The sequence below is a fragment of the Sarcophilus harrisii genome, chromosome 4 (genome assembly GCF_902635505.1).
Source record: "Sarcophilus harrisii chromosome 4, mSarHar1.11, whole genome shotgun sequence".
Taxonomy (NCBI): Eukaryota; Metazoa; Chordata; class Mammalia; order Dasyuromorphia; family Dasyuridae; genus Sarcophilus; species Sarcophilus harrisii.
Window position 1 is genome coordinate 219,575,851 of NC_045429.1, and position 20,204 is coordinate 219,596,054.

The 20,204-nt window shown below is 34.2% G+C and overlaps 1 protein-coding gene across 2 annotated transcripts in view; it reads right to left on the reverse strand.

Annotated features, from left to right (window-relative positions):
• ORC3 (origin recognition complex subunit 3) overlaps window positions 1-20,204 on the reverse strand; it is a 116,743-nt gene that overhangs the window by 33,464 nt on the left and 63,075 nt on the right. For both annotated transcript variants that reach the window (XM_023503103.2, XM_012549204.3), the window contains exons 12-16: window positions 18,809-18,925; window positions 17,792-17,871; window positions 9,735-9,868; window positions 5,198-5,280; window positions 4,034-4,134 (exon numbers count right to left, since the gene is read on the reverse strand). In XM_023503103.2, the coding sequence (XP_023358871.1) occupies window positions 4,034-4,134; window positions 5,198-5,280; window positions 9,735-9,868; window positions 17,792-17,871; window positions 18,809-18,925 (515 nt within the window). The remainder of the gene's footprint in view (window positions 1-4,033; window positions 4,135-5,197; window positions 5,281-9,734; window positions 9,869-17,791; window positions 17,872-18,808; window positions 18,926-20,204) is intronic.

A 20,204-nucleotide genomic window follows, 5' to 3' on the forward strand; every position in this document is an offset into this window, starting at 1 on the left:
TTAAGCTGGAATCCTCTCTTTGCAGAAGTTCCAAACATGCCAGCCTTACGCCTGGCACGCCAGGGATCTCTGTCCATTGGAATCCTGTTTCCCCGGTGCCCTTTTTATCTCTATCTTCACCTATTTCCCTAACTAGACTTTAACCTTACTTCCAAACCCCATAATAAACCTCTTTTATCAATCTAGCTTTTCAGGCCTATAAATTCCTTTGCAGGGGACTCAATGTGACTCTCTGTACTCCAAACCTACCACTAGAACTCAATTAAACCCTAATTTCATTTAGGTACCCCATATCTAGACTTCATCAATAAGATTTATAAGGTCCTTATCACTGTGCCTAGCACATAGTATATCTATAAATGTTTGTATCTCCCCACCTTCTCTCCAGTCCCTCTCATTCCAATCTGGCTATCCTACTAAAATTTTTAATTACTTAAACAACTGCCTTTCTAATTTCACTTACCTAAAGGCATGAGATCCCTTACTAATTTAATCAAATGATTTTCTGCATTTTCTCTTCTACTTATAAGCATTTCTTTTCCACATCAAACATATATATTAACTTTTAAACTTATTACTCAAAGCTACTACTGAGAGAACTTTAAACTAGAATTTGCATTTTGTCGAAGTCATTATCATTACTTCATGCATACAGCAAGTTAGTGGGAAAATAATGACACCCACATAGTCAGCTTCAGTAAATGTAAAAATTTCAGAAATGCAAGATATCACCCGAAAAGGTATGTTACTTTTAATTATGCTTGGGCTACCATCAAATTCTCCATTTGTAAAATTTCTACTTTTAGCATATGTAACTGCAAGTAATTTGTCACCCTTAGCACAAGGGAGTTTTTTTTGCTATCCTCAAATAAACCACATCATGGGTAACATCAAGTGTTTTCCTTTAGTGTGCCAGAGCTCAACTGCAGCAGTTGAAACATCAAAAAGAAACAAAACAGCCACGTCAGAATTTCCTTTTGCTCAGCTGAAGAAAACAACTTGGGTGGGAATGCACTACTACAACTGTCTTTAAGTGAAAATAGTTGATGGATATGCTAAAAGCTGCCTGGAATTGGGTCATTGTAATGCATGCTTTTGAATTTAGATTCAGGTCAGAATTCTGTAAAGAATTCTGTTAAGTTTTCCTTAGAGTGGTGCTGAAAATACTGGACTTAGTATCATCAAAAACTGGGAACTGAAGATTATGGTTTAAAAAAAAAAAAAAAAACCCACCACCACCAATAATTTGACATGTAGCAGTTTCCATTCCCAACTCTATTTTCTGCTAAAAAGTAGTTCAAGAAAGGTTGGGAGCCTTTTCTTTTGGACTTTGTATTATTTATAGAGCAGTCTTCTTCTAAAGAATCCACATCTTAATAAACATCAATGATTTAATCCTCAGGCACTCTTTTGAAGGAGTCTGGCTGTAGTATGAGTGAATCTAGAATATCCTAATGATACTTTTATATTTTATCTTCACTAGCACTATAAAGGATCCTGCAAAAGAAAAAAAAGATTTAGTTACTTTCTTCACTAATTAAGTTGGCTACACTACAAGTAAGGAAAGCATGGGGCTGAAAAAAATCTTCTGAGGAAAGAACTTTAAAGATCTGAGTAAGCTGTTGAGTTTCACTGAGCAACATTAAATACAAGGAATCATCTTCTGAAAGGAATAACAAATGTTTTTTCAAAACTGAGTGAAAAAAGGAGAGTCATATAATACTTGCTAAGAAAAATCTATATAAATCTCCCATGAAACAATTTTTAAGATACAGGAAAAGTGGAAGCTAAAAGAGGGCAGGTATTGTAGAAAATGAACTAGATGCAGTATCAAACTTTTCCAGCCGACCTTGGGCAGACTCAACTGTTACCTAGTTGGTGGTTTACATACCTAACATGCCCCAATGATTAATGCTTTATTAAATGTCTCTTTTCTAAAAAGCACAATGAATGAGCCAAGACCTCACACGTGGAGAATGACTTTTGCTCTGGAACTGATATTAATGAGGAAAATCTTTAAGGAAACACTGAAGACATAGTTGGAACAGAAAATGGCTAGTTATTACCTAAGCTATAGTTCCTTACCAAGGTTTCTCCAGAAAGTAACACAGGAAGAGATGGACAGATAAGTGATCCAAATATGGTCAAATCCTAATTATCTTTACCAGGTCTGAGAACCATTTTTCTGCCATATGGCTCAACGAAGGGGGTGTCATAGTTTGCTTTTGGCAGCAGTTTACTCCTGAGCTGGCAGAATCAAGCCTCTGGCCCCATCTCAGCTGGGGTGGGCCTATCACTAATACAGAGGCTGGAACTGGAAAGATGATTGTAGGGCACTGCTTCTGCATTCTGATATATTCTTAGTGCACCTTTATGCACAGTACAACACTTTTCATTTAAAAGGGATTTCTTTCTGAAGACTTAGGCATTTGGAACCATGCTAAATTGTTGTTTTAAATGTTGTTTTAAATGCTTCCTTCTATTCCTTGCACACCAGGTGGAAATGGGAAAAACATAGCTTAGTTGCTTTCAGGCGTCTTCTAGCTCTGCCTCACATGGCAGGAACAACAGTACTTCATACTGGGCAAGTGGTATAATAGTTTGCCTTTTGTAAGGGTCAAGAATTATAGAAAGGAAATGAGGTATATCAGCCCAGGTGACAGCAGATTATTCTTCAAACTACTCAGGAAGCTAAATATATAAGAACACAGACAGGGATGGTTGAGTTGGTTTCCAGTTATACCTTTGGGAGCTGCATGAACAGGAAAAAAGAGCCAGATGTTTAAGCTACAATTAAGATGTTTAAAACTAGTCTTTGAGACACTTTTTGCTGATGAACAACAATCACTGCTTGATAAACTATAAAGATTCTGCTTTAGAAACTTGGATATAGCAACGGAAGGGGCCAAGGCAAGTGTTGGCCCAACAATAAGGATGAGAATTATTAATTATACAAAATGATTTTTCCAGTAGTTGGTCATTTTACTACCATTCTTCAATTTATCACTTTTATATGGAACAGTTCTATTTACTTTTGTCACATGTTGTTATTTTGGATCTCTTCCTCAATAGATGGTAGTTTCTCTCCAACATACAGCTACAATGATTCTGTCAATAAAGTGTCTTAAAAGATGGTACTTCTCATTTTCACTAATGACATGTAACTCATTAGAAACAAATTCTCTGTGCCATTATACCTCCATTTTAATTGGATACTATTTTTCTAATAGTTCATCCCTTCTTCCTTCTTCCTTCAATACCTAGCCAATTACTGGCTTTCAATCTCCACTAAGTATCATGAACAATGATAAACAACTAGGATGATGATAGCAATTTCTTACTGTTTCTCATTTTCTTCTAAACCTCTACTGCTTACATTCTTCTTAGAATTTTCTTTGCTATATCCCAAAATTTCACTGTAGACCTAAATGGATGTTCCTGGCAATTTACAAACCCTGAGATATTTTTACATAGCTACAAAAAGCTGGCTTTTTATGATATCACAAACCACAATGATGATTAAAGTTTGTGATAGTGAATGACCTTTAATGTTGAATCATGATGTTTAGTCAGTAAGTTTCTAAATTTACTTTAGTGTATAATTCTCAACATCCATTTAATATACATAACAAGTTAGACTAATAGACTCTTTTTAGAAAGTGAAGAAAAGTGGGACTACCATGATGCTTCATTTTTGTGCCTTGTCAAGAGCAACTTAAACATCCAGATCTAGACCCATAATTTACTTCTACTAGAGCCATTGAAATAATAGAAGGGTCTACAATTTAGACATTTGATTACTAGAAAGTATATGAATACTTTATTTTCTCCTTTAAAAGAATCATGACGTACTGGATCAAATTTAAATTTGTGATTTTGGACAACAATTAATAGGAATGGTACTTGATGGGATATGTTAGAAACTGAAAACAAGTCCACATTACAAATTAAATTGGATCAGTTGACCCTTATATCTCTAGACTTAATAGACTAGGATCCAATATTGGTCTTTCAAGCACAATAAAAGGCTTACCTTACCAAGTTGTCAATAAAGTCCACAACTCTGTCCCGCTGTACTTCAAATTTGGTTTGCTTCTTATTTGAACTTCTTAATTCCTTCATTTCCAACAAGGACTACAGATAAAAGAATACACTTTCTAATAACTTGGCTAGGAAATTTCCATGGAAAGGAGAGTAATAATGTTTAGACAGTAGTAAGCCACAAAAAGGAGGGTAGAAGAAGGAAGGGAGGACAGAAGAGAATGAGATGGATACATATTATGAAAACAACATGAAATCAGACAGACTTACATAGATAGTGAGGGATAGAAAGGTCTGACATGCTATGGTCTAAGGGGTCAAAAAAGTTGCCTGAACAACAGGCAAATCTTCCTCTTGACGCTCAAGACTTTCTCAGGATAGAAAGGTTAGAAAAAGATACTCTAAGGCAAGGGCTCTTGTTCTAAAGGTCAGGGCAAAAACTTTCATAACATATTTTTCATTTTATAAAGGGGTCCTATTAAGCTAAAGGAATGGAAGCAAACCAGAAGTTCAGTTTAAGTACTAATGGAATGTATTCTACATTATAATTCTAAATCTAATTCTAAAATTCTTGTAGTATTATAAATTGAATAATCTTCCTCAAAACTTTATCAGTAAATTACATGTGATTTTTCATGTACAACTGTTATAACTTGGCATTGTGGTGCAAAAATGTAAATGCTTTTTGTCCCAGATATAGTCATCTGAATTTTTGTTACAAAATTGTCTGAAAAACGAATACTCTTAGATGTGGTACATGTGCAAAAATAAAACAAAAAGAAACATCTTAGATTGCTGAGGTAGGAATTAGCAAGATTGTCTGATCACAGTGAATAAGTGCAATCTATGAATATAACATATCATACTTACCCTCTTGTTAGCTAGGGGAAACTTAACTTGTTTCTTATGACTGCATTTTCTCAGGGAACATTTCCACTTTTGTTGGCTAGCAAATTGCATAGAATGTTTAGTTATATTCAGAGTTAGGTAAGGCAGTGGGTCACGCAAGATGTACAGTTTACAAGTCAACTACAAAGTAAGTGTGTTTTGTGGTTTTAAAACTGAAAACAGTCATGTAGAATAAATGTAGAATGTTCAATTAATTGAAAAAGGTTAAGTCACAGGAAGTAACTGGTAGATAAGAAACTAGGCTGACCTTCTGAAGATGATAGAGGTCTGTCTTTTGGAGTCCTTTCTGTTGTGATCCTGATCCATTCTCTTCTTCATTAGATTCTGTTTCTAGAACAACCGCAACATTCAACACTTAAAGAATTCAACCGAGTTAACTAAAACAGAGTGCTGCTAAATCAAGTTTAAATCAAAGGTCATGTTATTTTTCATGTAGCAAGGGGCCAGAGTTCCACAAGATGTAGGATTTTCTTCTTAAAGGTTAAACTCAATAAACATATTCTTACATAATTTATGCTACAAAGAAGTCTTCAAAAATTTCAGTTCCTTAAAACTTAAAAAAGAACAGGAATAACAACACACTTTCATGTAGTTACACTACATGAAAATAATAAAAGACACAAGTACAAATTTACTTTCTATGATTATTCCAGATTAGTAAATGACCAAAAGCTGATCCCTGCCCTTTTTGTATGTTCTAATAGAAAATTGGTGAAGCTGGCCTAGATTTGCCTACACCTAATTGATTTAGCTACAAAGAAGACTCAGGATATAAAAAGGAAGTTGCTCAAACATTATATGGCTTAAAAACCAGAAGAGGCTCCTCACCCTTCTGAAAGCATAGGGGCCAGAGGGAATTGTAACCTAAGGCTCCTTCTTTGTGTTTTCAAAATCTCTTTTTCATCTCTAGTCTAAATACATATTTGATTTTAATAACAGCACACTCACATGGTTTGTTTAGCTTAATTCAAATGAAAAAGGCAGCAATGTTTTCTAACAATGAATTTCAATTCAGTTGTTAATATCTTCTGGTTTAAAATGCAATCTAAGCATATATGTATATTATGCAGTATATTCTTTTTGCCTCAAAAAATTCCTAAACCAAATCAAACTATATTTGATCAATAAAAATAAATGAGCTATTCATGAGGTTCTGCTCCTATTTAAAACCCCAACTGTAATTTTAAATCTAGGTTGCAGTGTGGAAGACATTTTAGGAATAGGAAAAAATCATATAGATAAATATTTCTTATCTTTCAAAATGAAGGCGTTCTATTTTCATTCAATATTTAAATTAATAGATCGGCTATGAATTCCTGAACAACTCATTATAATTTTAAATCCAGATTGGTAAACGTAACATTTTTACTCTTTCAAAAATTTCAATCTCACTTCTCATAATCCCATCCTTTCCAAACACTTAATATAATAATTTCTTTCATTTCTAAAAATACTTCAGATTGCTTTATGCCTTTTAATTTTTTTTTTTTTTTTTTAATAATTGTAACTTTTTATCGACAGAACCCATGCCTGGGTAATTTTTTACAACATCATCCCTTGCACTCACTTCTGTTCTGATTTTTCCCCTCCCCCAGATGGCAAGCAGTCCTATACATGTTAAATAGGTCACAGTATATCCTAGATACAATATATGTGTGCAGAACCTAACAGTTCTCTTATTGCACAGGAAGAATTTGATTCAGAAGGTAAAAATAACCTGGGAAGAAAAACAAAAATGCAAACAGTTTACATTCATTTCCCAGTGTTCTTTCTTTGGGTGTAGCTACTTCTGTCCATCATTGATCAATTGAAACTGAGTTAGATCTTCTCTTTGACAAAGAAATCCACTTCCATCAGAATACATCCTCATAGAGTATTGCTGAAGTATATAATGATCTCCTGGTTCTGCTCATTTTATTTAGCATCAGTTCATGTAAGTCTCTCCAAGCCTCTCTGTATTCATCCTGCTGGTCATTTCTTACAGAACTATAATATTCCATAACATTCATATATCACAATTTACCCAACCATTCTCCAATTGATGGGCATCCATTCATTTTCCAGTTTCTAGCCACTACAAACAGGGCTGCCACAAACATTTTGGCACATACAGGTCCCTTTACCTTCTTTAGTATCTCTTTGGGGTATAAGCCCAGTAGTAACACTGCTGGATCAAAGGGTATGCACAGTTTGATAGCTTTTAGGGCATAATTCCAGATTGCTCTTCAGAATGGTTGGATTTGTTCACAACTCCACCAATAATGCATTGCTATAGATGTCCCAGTTTTCCCGCATCCCCTCCAACATTCATCATTATTTTTTCCTGTCCTCTTAGCCAATCTGACAGGTATCTCAGAGTTGTCTTAATTTGCATTTCTCTGATCAATAGTGATTTGGAACATTCTTTCATACGACTAGAAATAGTTTTAATTTCATCATCTGAAAATTGCCTGTTCATATCCTTTGACCATTTATCAATTGGAGAATGGCTTGATTTCTTATAAATTAGAGTCAATTATCTATATATTTTGGAAATGAGGTCTTTATCAAAACCTTTAACTGTGAAAATGTTTTCCCAGTTTGTTGCTTCCCTTCTAATCCTCTTTGCATTAGTTTTGTTTGTACAAAGGTTTTTAATTTGATGTAATCAAAATTTTCTATTTTGTGATCAATAATGGTCTCTAGTTCATCTTTGGTCACAAATTTCTTCCTCCTCCACAAGTCTGAGAGATAAACTATCCTATGGTTCCTCTAATTTATTTATAATCTCATTCTTTATACCTAAATCATGGACCCATTTTGATCTTATCTTGGTATACAGTGTTAAGTGTGGGTCCATGCCTAATTTCTACCATACTAATTTCCAGTTATTCCAGCAGTTTTTGTCAAATAATGAATTCTTAACCCAAAAGTTAGGATCTTTGGGTTTGTCAAACACTAGATTGCTATAGTTGACTATTTTGTCTTGTGAACCTAACCTATTCCACTGATCAACTAATCTATTTCTTAGCCAATACCAAATAGTTTTGGTGACTGCTGCTTTATAATATAGTTTTAGATCAGGTACACAGCTAGGCCACCTTCATTTGATTTTTTTTTTCATCAATTCCCATGAGATTCTCGACCTTTTGTTCTTCCATATAAATTTTGTTGTTATTTTTTCTAGATCATTAAAATATTTTCTTGGAAGTCTGATTGGTATAGCACTAAATAGATTAGTTTAGGGAGTATTTTCATCTTTATTATATTTGCTTGGCCTATCCAAGAGCACTTACTATTTTTTCAATTATTTAAATCTGACTTTATTTGTGTGGAAAGTTTTTTGTAATTTTGCTCATATAATTCCTGACCTTCCTTTGCTAGATGGATTCCCAAATATTTTATGCTATTGACAGTTATTTTGAATGGAATTTCTCTTTGTATCTCTTGCTGTTGGATTTTGTTGGTGATGTATAAAAATGCTGAGGATTTATGGGGATTTATTTTGTATCCTGCAATTTTGCTAAAGTTATGAATTATTTCTAATAGCTTTTTCAGTAGAATCTCTGGGGTTCTCCAAATATACCATCATATCATCTGCAAAGAGTGATAGTTTGGTTTCCTCATTGCCTACTCTAATTCCTTTAATCTCTTTCTTGAGTCTTATTGCTGAGGCTAGCGTTTCTAATACAATATTGAATAATAATGGTGATAATGGGCAACCTTGCTTCACTCCAGATCTTACTGAGAAAGGTTCCAGTTATTCCCCATTTATGCCTTATAATTTCTAAAAGCAATGTTCCCTCAGTGAAACCACATGACTTTTTAATTGCCTTTTGGACATCAGGTTTTCTCAAAGACACAATATTATAATAATTTTATCTAAAAATGACTATAGTCAAGATTCAAATTTGAACTTTTTTTTTTCCTTTTTGGTTTTTGATGGGAATTTAAAGGTAGGATACTCCCATATAAGAAGATATGTACAACACAGCAGTTTCACTCTTTTTGTTGTTTGCTTGCATTTTATTTTGCTTCTCTCTCTCTTTTTACTGGTTTCATTTTTCTTTTGTGGCATAATTGTATAAATATGTATGCATGTATTGGATTTAACATATTTCTACCATGTTTAACATATACTGGACTACTTGCCTTTTAGGAGAGGGCGTGGGGGAAGGGGGAACAAATTGGAACACAAGGTTTTTCAAGGGCTAATGTTGAAGAATTATCCATGCATATGTTTTGAAAAATAAAAAGCTTTAATAAAAAATAATAAAAATTTAAATTAAAATTTTAAAAAAGATATACTTCAACTATTATTATTAAAAACATTTTTGGACATTTGGAACATGCATATTTTAGTAATCAGCATAATAGTGAGTCTTACTGCCTTGAAAACTATATGTATAAAATTTTTAAGTTCACAAATGATTCACAGAATGTTTTTAAAATTCACAGAAAATGAGTAAGATGCTGAAGAAAAATTAAAAAAGAATCATAAATGTGAACTTTTTTCTTTCACTAGTCTTTTTCATTTAAAAAAATTCTAAACAAAATGTAGGAACTGTACAGTTAGAACAGAAATGTCTATTTTTAGTACTTTGATAATAATCACTGTTGAAGCTAAATTTGCAGGAGAAACATTTGGCATGCTTATGAGCTGCTTCTGAGGCTGAGAGCCATGAGATGATTTCAGACCAGTGAATCTCTTTCTCATACCTCAGTCCATCAAAATGTGAGTGCTATAATGTCATTTCAGAGAAACTACCATGACCAATGGAACTATTAGTATATTACATACTCACCTTCTAATTTCTGAAACTGGACAAGGAACTCCTGCAGTTTCTCTACTGTGCCCCCAAACTGTTTTCCTGGAGGTGATTTACAAACCTCTAAACATTTCTGAAGTATGGCCATTAGCTCATCTTTAGCCAGCATCCTAGAAAAGCAGAATTAATGATTGAAGATGTATTGCAACAGACAAATTAATGAACAACAAAAAAAGCACTGCTTCTTAAATTTTGGAATGGCATAATTTCTACAACTCAATGTTTCTGCTCAGGAAAAGGAGTGTCACTATTCTTTTTATTAGCAGTCAGTGATTTTATCATAGAGAAACTTTTTGGCAAGTGATCTGATTTTCAGAAACATCTGAGAAACTTCATATGATAATGTTCAAATCTGAAACAGCTGAAAAAAGTCTCAGAAGAAGCCAAGAAGTTGTGACAATTTCTCCAAGGCTAAGTTCCTTCAATACAAATTCCTTTGATTATTCAGCCAGTGATGTCACAATGATTTCACAAAGAATTTATTTGCAAACAAACTGCTTCTGTGCTAGTTAGAAATGTGAAAGAGTGAGAGGAAGTTCTTTAACAGCTGATCCTATGTTTTAACCAAATTAAGTAGAAAAGATTTGTGAACTGGAGTAATTACTTGAAATGAGACCAAAAGTATTAAGCACAAGATCCTTCGCAAACATTGACCCCCGTGGTTCATAAGATTTCTAGAGCTTGGTTATTGCTATTCTTATTTAGTGAGATGGGGAGAGAGGGCAGCCTGCCCAAGGCCACAGTGCAAATGAGATCCAAAATAGGATTGAAAACTTAAACATTCCAGTGTCAACGTTCTACATTTCTCCGGCAAAGCATTTGCTCAAGAGTAGAATCAACTTCAATCAGGTCAAGGTTAATGATTTGTTTATTAAGCCATGAAACATAACTATGCCAATTACATTCTTAATTGAATAACTATGTACAGAAAATACTAATGGCATGCTAATGACCAATATTAATATCACAAAATTAGAATAAAAAGAATACCAAATAATGTTAAATCAAGTTAATTATTGTAAAGAAAGCTTTTGCCTACCTCAATTGAAATCTGAATATAAAAATGTCATATTCATAAACAATAAATGAAAGAAACTAATAGGGATAGGCAGTGAACTTTTCCTTTTTCCTTTTTTTTTTGGCTGAGGCAATCAGGGTTAAGTGACTTGCCCAGGGTCACACAACCAAGAAGTTAAGTGTCTAAGCCAGATTTGAACTCAGGCTCTCCTGACTTCAGGGCTGGTGCTCTATCCACTACACCAACTAGCCACCCTAACTTTTCCTCAAAACTGATTCTTTGTCTATATTAAATAAAATGTTGCTACAAGGCATAAAGAAGAAATTCAATTCTTGATTATCCATGAGTGGTAAGTATATTAAATATAACCTCTTTCTCTCTCCTGTCTTTCTGGGAATGGGGTATATTGACACTAGATCTAAAATAGGAAAAGGTCATTCCAGAAGTCAGGTGCAATTGAATAATATGTTTTGCTTGATATTTGGCTCCTTTGGTGAATCTCTAACTCTTAATATCCCAGCTCTTAGAAGTTCATCAAAGTAGTAACGCAGTGTGTTTCTGAAGTAATGTATGATGGAAACATAAGATGCAACTCAAATCACTCAATTGACCTTGCATTTCTTCAATTCCCAAATTCAGGCCTAGAACTTATAATAATTACCCAACTCAATTATTAAAAGAAAAATTTTCTTCTGGCTTTACCCTTAATAATGAAGCAAACTCAAGTAGAAAAAATTAAAAGAAGTTTATTAAACATCTCAAGGCAACATGACATTGAGAGCATCTGGGAAAAAAATACAAACTACAACTACAAATTCAAATTAGATGAATTTCTTAGTAAGGGAAAAAAAAAATCTTCATAAGGGCATATTTCTAAAAGGAGATGGGCTAAAATCTCTCAGCTCTTACTTTATTGCCCTCATCATAGGGGAAATGAGATTAGAGGTAGAAAGATGGCATATGCAATTATGTACCCTAACAGGGATTACAAAGGAAAAATGGAAAGAATCAAAGTACATGCTTCCTTTTCCTACAGATTGTCTACCACATACATAAAAGACAAACAAGACATGAAACAGTGGAGTCGCTCATATTGACTCAGTATAAATTTCAATACTATTTTATACAAGCTCATTAACACACACACACACACACACACACACACACACACACACACAAATTTATTCATTCATTTATTTATTCCAGTACTATTTTATCTACAGTCAAGGCATAAGAACATCTTATTACTTTCCAACCTGGTTTCCAAATTTATTGGACTATATTCTATTACTTGTAGTGAATTTTGATTGTATGGATCAGATACTCCTTCATAGATGCTGTTTTCTACAAATGTGGGTGACTTACCTTTGTTACTATTAAACCAAACATCCGTTACCTGTTTTTTTTTTTTCAATAAAAAGTAGCTTATGCTTTTTCCAGCAACCACTTAGCTTTTATATAAAAAACAAAACAAAACAAAACTTGAGCTTATAACAGGAACTGATAATCTAATAGAACTGATCAAATTTTTCCTATTTATGATTAGCTAATCTGAAATTCTGGCAGCTAAGTGGCACTATGCAGGGCTTGGAGTCGGAAAAATAAATATTCCTGAGTTCAAATCCAGCCTTAGATGCCTGGGCAAGTCACATAATCCTGCTTGCCTCAGTTTCCTCATCTGAAAAATGAATTGGAGAAGGAAATGGTAAACTCACTCCAATATCTTTGCCAAGAAAACCCCAAATGGAGTCATGAAATCTGAAACAACCAAACAATAAAACCTCCTAGAGATCGCAAACCATTTTAAGGGCAGCTAGGTGGCACAATAGATATAGAACAGTGGATATATTGAAAGCCCCCAAATGGAGTCACAGAGTCAAATATAACTGAACAACAACAATAAAAATCTAAAATGTGTTATTTTATAAAATGTGATAAAGCAATTAATGATATTACATATATGAAGTATATATTACATGTGTATATATGTGTATATATTTATGTATATCTATATGCCTTTATCTATGGCTTTAATATGCCACTATTCTTTATGTTTCATAGGAAAAAAAAACATTTTTATTCATATAAGAAAACACAAGATTGGTAAAGTAAGCCATGGTTGATATGGGCCCAGAACTGGAAATGGAAGGATCTGCATTCAAATCTAATCTTTGATATATAGTGGGTACATGAACATGGGCAAGTCACTTAACTTCATGAAAATCTTTTGCAAATCTAAGATTTTAAGTTATACATAATTGATATGAATTGATAGAGGGTGGAGAAAGCCAACATAATTCCAAAAAGCAAGGAAATTGCCAGAGTACTCTCCAATTTCCCTGAAAATAACTGTAAATAAAGCCTCAAAATGAAATCTGAAACAACAGACCACAAAAGGATGAAGTAACACAAATTTCCAACCCAAAATAACTTAGAAGGACTGCAGGACAAGTCTGTCACATTTGGGTAAAAGAGGAGGACAGGCAATATCTGGGCTACCCAACAGGAAATTCTTAGCTCCAGCACAGATCAGCAACTCTGCTCAGTAGGCCAGAGGCACAGGAAACCAGAGGGGAGGCCTCCAGCCCAGAGAAGGGAGCTGCCAGCACCTGAAATCTGATGCATCAGGTAATAAGGGAGGTGATCCCTGTGCAACAAATGAGCTGCCAGGTCCAGAACCCCAAACTACCACAGCAAGCTAATAACCAGGCCCCAGGCTCCCCACCACATGAAGCTTGAGACAGCACCCTCTTATATCCCAGGAGCAGAAGTGAATTTTAAAGGTTATTAATTAGGTTGGAAAATAAGCAAGCAAACAAACAAAAACACCCTGACCATAGAAAGTACTATGGCAACATGTAAGATCAAAACACAAACTCATTAGAGGACAACAATTTCAAAATGCCTAAATCTGAAACCTCAAAAGAGGTTTCATGAACCTCTTTTATATATATAGAGAATCATGAAAACAAGAGTTAACAACTGAGAAAATGAAACACAAAAATTGACTAAAGAAAACAACTCCTTAAAAAGTAGATCTGGCTAAATGGAAATGGAAGTGCAAAAGCTAACTTAAAAAAGAAATTATTTTGAAGATGGATATGCATTAGCATATTAAAGGTCTTTGTTTCCCCTCATTCCCCGCATTCCTCAACATTCCCCTGCTTCAAAACTCATTTAATTTGTATTCAATGCATTTCAACAAGAAAAAAAATGTTTCAGCACTTGACACTTGCTCAGAATGCATTGTACTTGGTTGTCTTGGTTAAGCAGTAGGAATAGGAAGTTGGTCAGGCATACTGCCCTCAGCTGACCGTGGGTAGCTTGCTACAGTGAAAGCAGAGGTGCATGGAACTTTCAGGTTGGATCACATGAGACTGAGATTTTATGTGATGAGCAGGTCATGGTAGGCAGTTCTTACAGGATGATGTGGCTACAATAGATAATATCGTGGATTCCAACACAGTAGTACTGGAAGGGGCACTGAGTGGCCAGCATGCTCAATAGGAGCATGCAGCAGATAAACAACAGAAACAGGAGCAGCTGTAGCTTGAGTAGCAGCAATCGGAACCTAGGCAGAAGTGACAATAGCAGAGGACCAAGGACTCCTGGAAGCCCTGAACTCTGGGCAGCAGAAAGGTGCTGGACCATAATAAATTCTGCCTCCACATGCAGCTGCTCCCCATCCTCCACTCTCCAAGGAAGCTTGTGGGGTAGAGGGAAGAATATAAAGTTTTTATGGTGAGTTGGGTCAAGAAGGGAGGAGGAGGGCTGGCTTGTTTCCCCATGGAAGCAACACTTCTCCCTTTGGGAAATTGGCTGGGGAAGGATAGTTAGGCTGCAGACTGGAGATGTACTCTTTATGGGAAAGACTTTTCCACCACTTCTCAAGTCTTCTGGAACCAATTAAATGAGTACTGAGGTACCACTCTATTGTTTTTAGGGGTAAGGGAAAATAGAACTGGAAAATGCTTTTGATGGGTTTCTCCCATAGATATGCCTTCATAAGATATTCCAAGGAAATAACAGGAACCTAGCGATATTGCAAGAGTAAGATTAAGAGTACCAGGCACAGGAGAGAAAAGTTCAGAACAGGTACACAGACAAGTTGAAATTAAAAAAAAAAAAAAAAAAAAAAGGCATAGACAAGAAAAATAAAACAACACATAGTGACCATATCCAAATATGTGAATTTGAACCTCATATCCACTATTTCCTTGTCAAGAGGTAGGAAGTATGGTTTCCTTGTTCTTCTTGGTTCACATTGCATCAGTTCATAATATTGAGGATTTTTTGAAATTCTCTTATTTCTTAGGACAATAATATTCCATTACTTTTTTATACCAAAATCTCTATAGCCATTCCTTAACTTAATAAGTAATCTAAAATTCTTTCACTTCTATTTCTTTTACTTTCCTTTTTTCCATTCTTCAGAATCAGGAAGTTTGTTTTGCTTGTTACTGTTCCCTTGCCAGTAATAGCCTCTTTCTTAAGCCCCTCTCACTATTTCTGCTTGTTTTTCTGTTGAGTTTGATATGTTTCTGTTCCAAACACTGTTTTCAATTTGCCTTTGTCCATTTCTGAGAAATGAGGTTCATCTAATGTCTAAACTCCAGTTCTTCCTCTATTTTATATATTCTTCTTATGCATTCCAAGTATGAGAAATAGCCAAGTCCATTTCATTCTTTTAACTTTCTACATCAGAGTATTTCTCCTTTTATTCTACCTTCTCCAAAATTCCTTCAAGAATTTGAGGAATTAAGGCTCTGAAGGGATACTTGTTCCTTTTTTCCCATGAGAATATGAATATTAAATCATCCTATAGTCCCTTCCAAATGCTCAAATAAATTTACCTCCCTGTCCTTCTCTGGACTCTTGTGTTTGTATTTCAAAGTTCCTGTTCACATGTGTTTCTTTTCATTAGGAGTTCCTGAAAGTACTTGCTTCTGGCCAAGCCATACCAGAAGTTAAATTGCATTATAAAATGGTAATCATCAAAACAATCTGGTACTGGCTAACAAGAAGAGTGGCATATTAATAGAATACATTAGATGCATAATATACAGTAGTAAATGGCCATAGTAATCTAATGTTAGATAAAGCCAAACACCCAAGCTTTTGGAACAAAAACTCACTGCTTTACAAAAACAACTAGGATGGCAGAAACCAAGTATAGACCAACATCTTACACTGTTTACCAAGATACAATCACAAAATGGGTACATGAGATAGATATAACATGTGATACCCAAGCAAATTAGGAAAGCCAGAAATAGTTTACTTCTCAGATCTATGAAGAAGGGGAGCATTTATGACCAAATGAGACAGAGAATATTACAAGATGTAAAAATGGATAATTTTGGTTATATTACATTACATGAAAACAAACATAACTAATGCAACCAAATATGCAGGGATCTGTGATAAAAGCCTCATGTCTCAAATACATAGAAAATGGAGTCAAATTTATAAGAATACAAGTCATTCACCAATTGATAATTAAAGTACATGAACCAGCAGGTATCAAATGAAGAAATCAAAGCCATCTCTAGTCACATGAAAAAAATGTTCTTTTAAAGATCCAACTTAGGCACAGAGAAGGAAATGTCTTTGGGGTGGGGAGGAGTGCTCTCATGACAGGGTTGTACTTCATATAACTAACTGCAGCCATCTACTGTCCCTGGCCAGTTTCCCTGCCATGGGATCACTCGAAAGGACTTCTATCCGGACCAGTGTTTTACTTTTCTAGGCCAGAGAACCAAAGAATGATATTCTGATTTTGGTGTAAAATAACCACATTAAAAAATAACCAAAAATAGAAGACAACTTCAACCATAATAGCTTTTGACCAACATACCACAGATTATTTGTTGTTCAGTCATTTCAGTTGTGTCTAGCTCTTTATGACCCCATTTGAGGTTTTCTTGGCAAAGATACTAAAGTTGTTTTCATTTTTCTTCTCCAGTTCATTTTATAGATGAAGAAACTGAGGCAAACAAGGTAAAGTGGCCCAAGTATTATGTATTTAGAAGCCAAATCTGAACCCAATAAGATGAATCTTACTGACTCCAGGTCCAAAACTCTGTCCATTGCACCGCCTAGCTGCCACTGAGGATTATAGAGAAATCTATATTTTAAAACTTCTGAGATTTCTTACCAATAGTGTTCTAAAAGAAATTACATACTAATATGTTGTATATAAAGTTATATATAAGTTGTATATAAAATTATATCTTGTTCTGGTCCGCTTAACCACCATCCTCCTTTTCTAGCTAGTATATACTAAGCTTATAAGTAACCAATATAAAGTAACAATAGCAGAAAGTAAGATTGCAAAGGTGAACCATTGTCACAGACAGACAAAAGGAAAATAATTTGCAAACTGTATCATATGTTAACTAAAACTCACATCCAAATACTACATACTAAATCAGGAGAAGTCATCTAGACCTTGCTGGTGCGCCCTTTTGATCCTATAATTTGTGAGCCCAGATAAGCCCATACATCTACAATAAGACCAGCAGAACACTAAATGCTGCTGATGAGATGATATGGATATGTTAGTGAACAAGGTATCATAGGTAAGAGTTAGTCTTCTCCCACCAAAACCCTTTAAAAATGAGAAGCCAAACTGTTGCATCTTAAACACTCTTCCTATCTCCATCTGGGTCCATGCTGCCCAATGTCCCCAACTCTAATCCGTGGTTTCATGAGTGACTCTTTTGTGTCTCTCCCTCTCCCATCTTTTCCTCATACTGCCTGCCTCTCTCCATCACCCCCATCCCTGTCCCTATGCCACTGTTCTGTCCCCTGAGCCCTTGTGCTGCTTGTTTCTGTACTTTCTATACCATTTGCCCCATCAAAGTATGATTGCAACCTCACTTCTCACTGCTAGTGTGTTCTTTCTAGGAAAATATCCAAAAAGTCAGATGTGCTTGCCCCATTTCTTAATTCTATAAATTACATAGGAATTCACATATTAAAAACAAGGGGGAGGGAAAGAAAGGAAAAATACCTGAGAAGCTGCAAAGCAGGTTCATATTCTTGTGACTCCCAAATGTTCTTTTCTAAACATGCACAATACAGCTCTCTAATCTGAAAGTAAAAAATGTATCTAGTCAGGAACCAGAACACAAATGCTGAAGCTTTTTTTTTTAAATTAATTTGTCAAATTTGTATATATTCAAGAAATTAATTAGTATTATTAAAATGACCAATTTCTTCAATTGAAGTCAGATAAATAATGAACTGAGTACTTTATAGTACTCATATAGAAGTTTAAATAACTTCCTTTAAATAAATGCAAAGTGAGTGTATACAGTTTTGGACACTTTGTATTGCTCTGTAGATACTTTAGGACAGAATGTCTCCCTCTCAGCAAAATGTAAGCTCCTTGAGAACAAGGAATATTTTGGTTTTGTTTCTATATACCTGGTGATACGCCTGTAATGAATATTCAATCAGAGATGGAAGTTCTAGGCCCAGTATTAAGCAGAAGTACTAATCTTATGTAACATTGCTTCCTTTTACAGAATCATATTTTGTTAGAGCTAAATAGCAACTTACTCATTTTGAAGATGAGAAAACTGAGGTTTAGAGAAGCCAAGTGCTTCATTAAGTTTATTCAGTAAATTAATAGCATTTCTTATATAAATTTAGTTCAGTTCAATAAACATTTTATCCATGGCTTAATTTTTTTAAAAATCTCACAATAAGATCCCCTACAAAAAGCAGACAGACTTCATAATTTATGTGATTTAGAAAAGAAAATGACAATAATACATTTCAGTTATGTCATAGAGAAGCTGTATATACTATGAAATATAGTTAATTGTCATAAACACTTTTTCAATTATCAGTACAATAGTAATATATGCAGCTGGAATTGATTCAGATTTGCAAAACTATTTTTTTTTTTTTAAAACAGGATATGACTCTGCTCCAAATTCTGATTCCTAGAATGCTCAGGAAGTCAGAGTATAACTACCAGCATTCCTATTTCAAAGACTTCCAATTAGAAAATATTAGTTACCTGTCGGCCCAAGGGATATTTGGGAAGAGAAGATGTGAATGCATGAAGACACTTCAGAACTAAGAAGAAATTCTCATGGTAACTGTGTAGATCTTCCAGGAATCTGAGAGTTTCTTCCTAAATATCATTTTAAAAATTTGAATTTATCATTCAAAAACAAAAGTGACATAATAATACCATGTCAGAAGAAATAATAACTATTTCCAAATAATATTAAGCAAGCAAACAGAAGAGCAGAATTTGAATAACAAAACTGAGATCTCAATTCATTAGATTTTAAAAGACTAACAATATACAAGATGAGAGTTAGGTAAATCTGGCCACTATATATATTTTCCATCCAATGATAATTAGTCAGATATTCTTTTGCAAATGCTAAAATCAGTTTTGTATTTCTAATAGGCAAATATTTCTAAAGCTATGGGGTTATGGAGCAGAGAGGGGAAAATGCATAAATAAGCATTTAATTAGCAGTTTTATTGTGCAACTGTCCAGTAAGTACTCTACCGCCTCACTAGTATTAAATGGGCTGATAAGATGACTAATAAAGTCAGATGCAATCAGTGTAAGAAACTCAATGAAAATGTGTGCTTTCACAAAGATATTATTATAAGAATATATTTACATCCATGGCAAAAAGCATAAAAGAAATTTGGAGTAAAAATTTCTTCATCATTCTGTGGTAGAAATATCCAAAAATTGAGTTTAATCCTGAAAGTAATAGATAAAAATGCCAGAAATGTTAACTCGTGGAGAAGAAATAAACTTGACAAAGTTCTGGCTTCTCTAGTTATTATGGGAAATTCAATCCCATCATTCAATATGGCTTCTTGGCTCTTTTATAAAAATAATCAAATGTTGAATTGGAAGTGAATTTCAAGTACTATTTAAGCCCCCAAAGCCCTTCATTTTTCTAATTTGAAAATACTTCAAAAAGATTATATAGTGTGGATATATATTTCCTTAAGTTTTACCACTGAGGGATGTTAGTTTATAGACCAGATTCTATACATTTAAAATTACTTTATTCTAAGTTTAATATCACACAAAATGAGTATTTCCCTGTACAAAGTAGAATAGAAAAAAGTATGAAACTAAGAATCTAAATTATTTATAGCTTGCTTTGCCTTTTATGCACATAAGGCAGCATATAATTTTTTATTATAGCTTTTTATTTACAACATATATGCATGGGTAATTTTTCAGCAGTGACCCTTGCAAAATTTTCTTTTTCAACTTTTCCCCTCCTTCCCTCCACCCCCTCCTCTAAATGGCAGGCAGACCCATACACAACATATAATTTTAAAAACTGACTTCTTTCCTTTTGACTTTTCTTTGTCCTCTTCTAATTCCTTTTTTACTTATTTAAAAATATTTTTATTAGTATTTTTTTTTA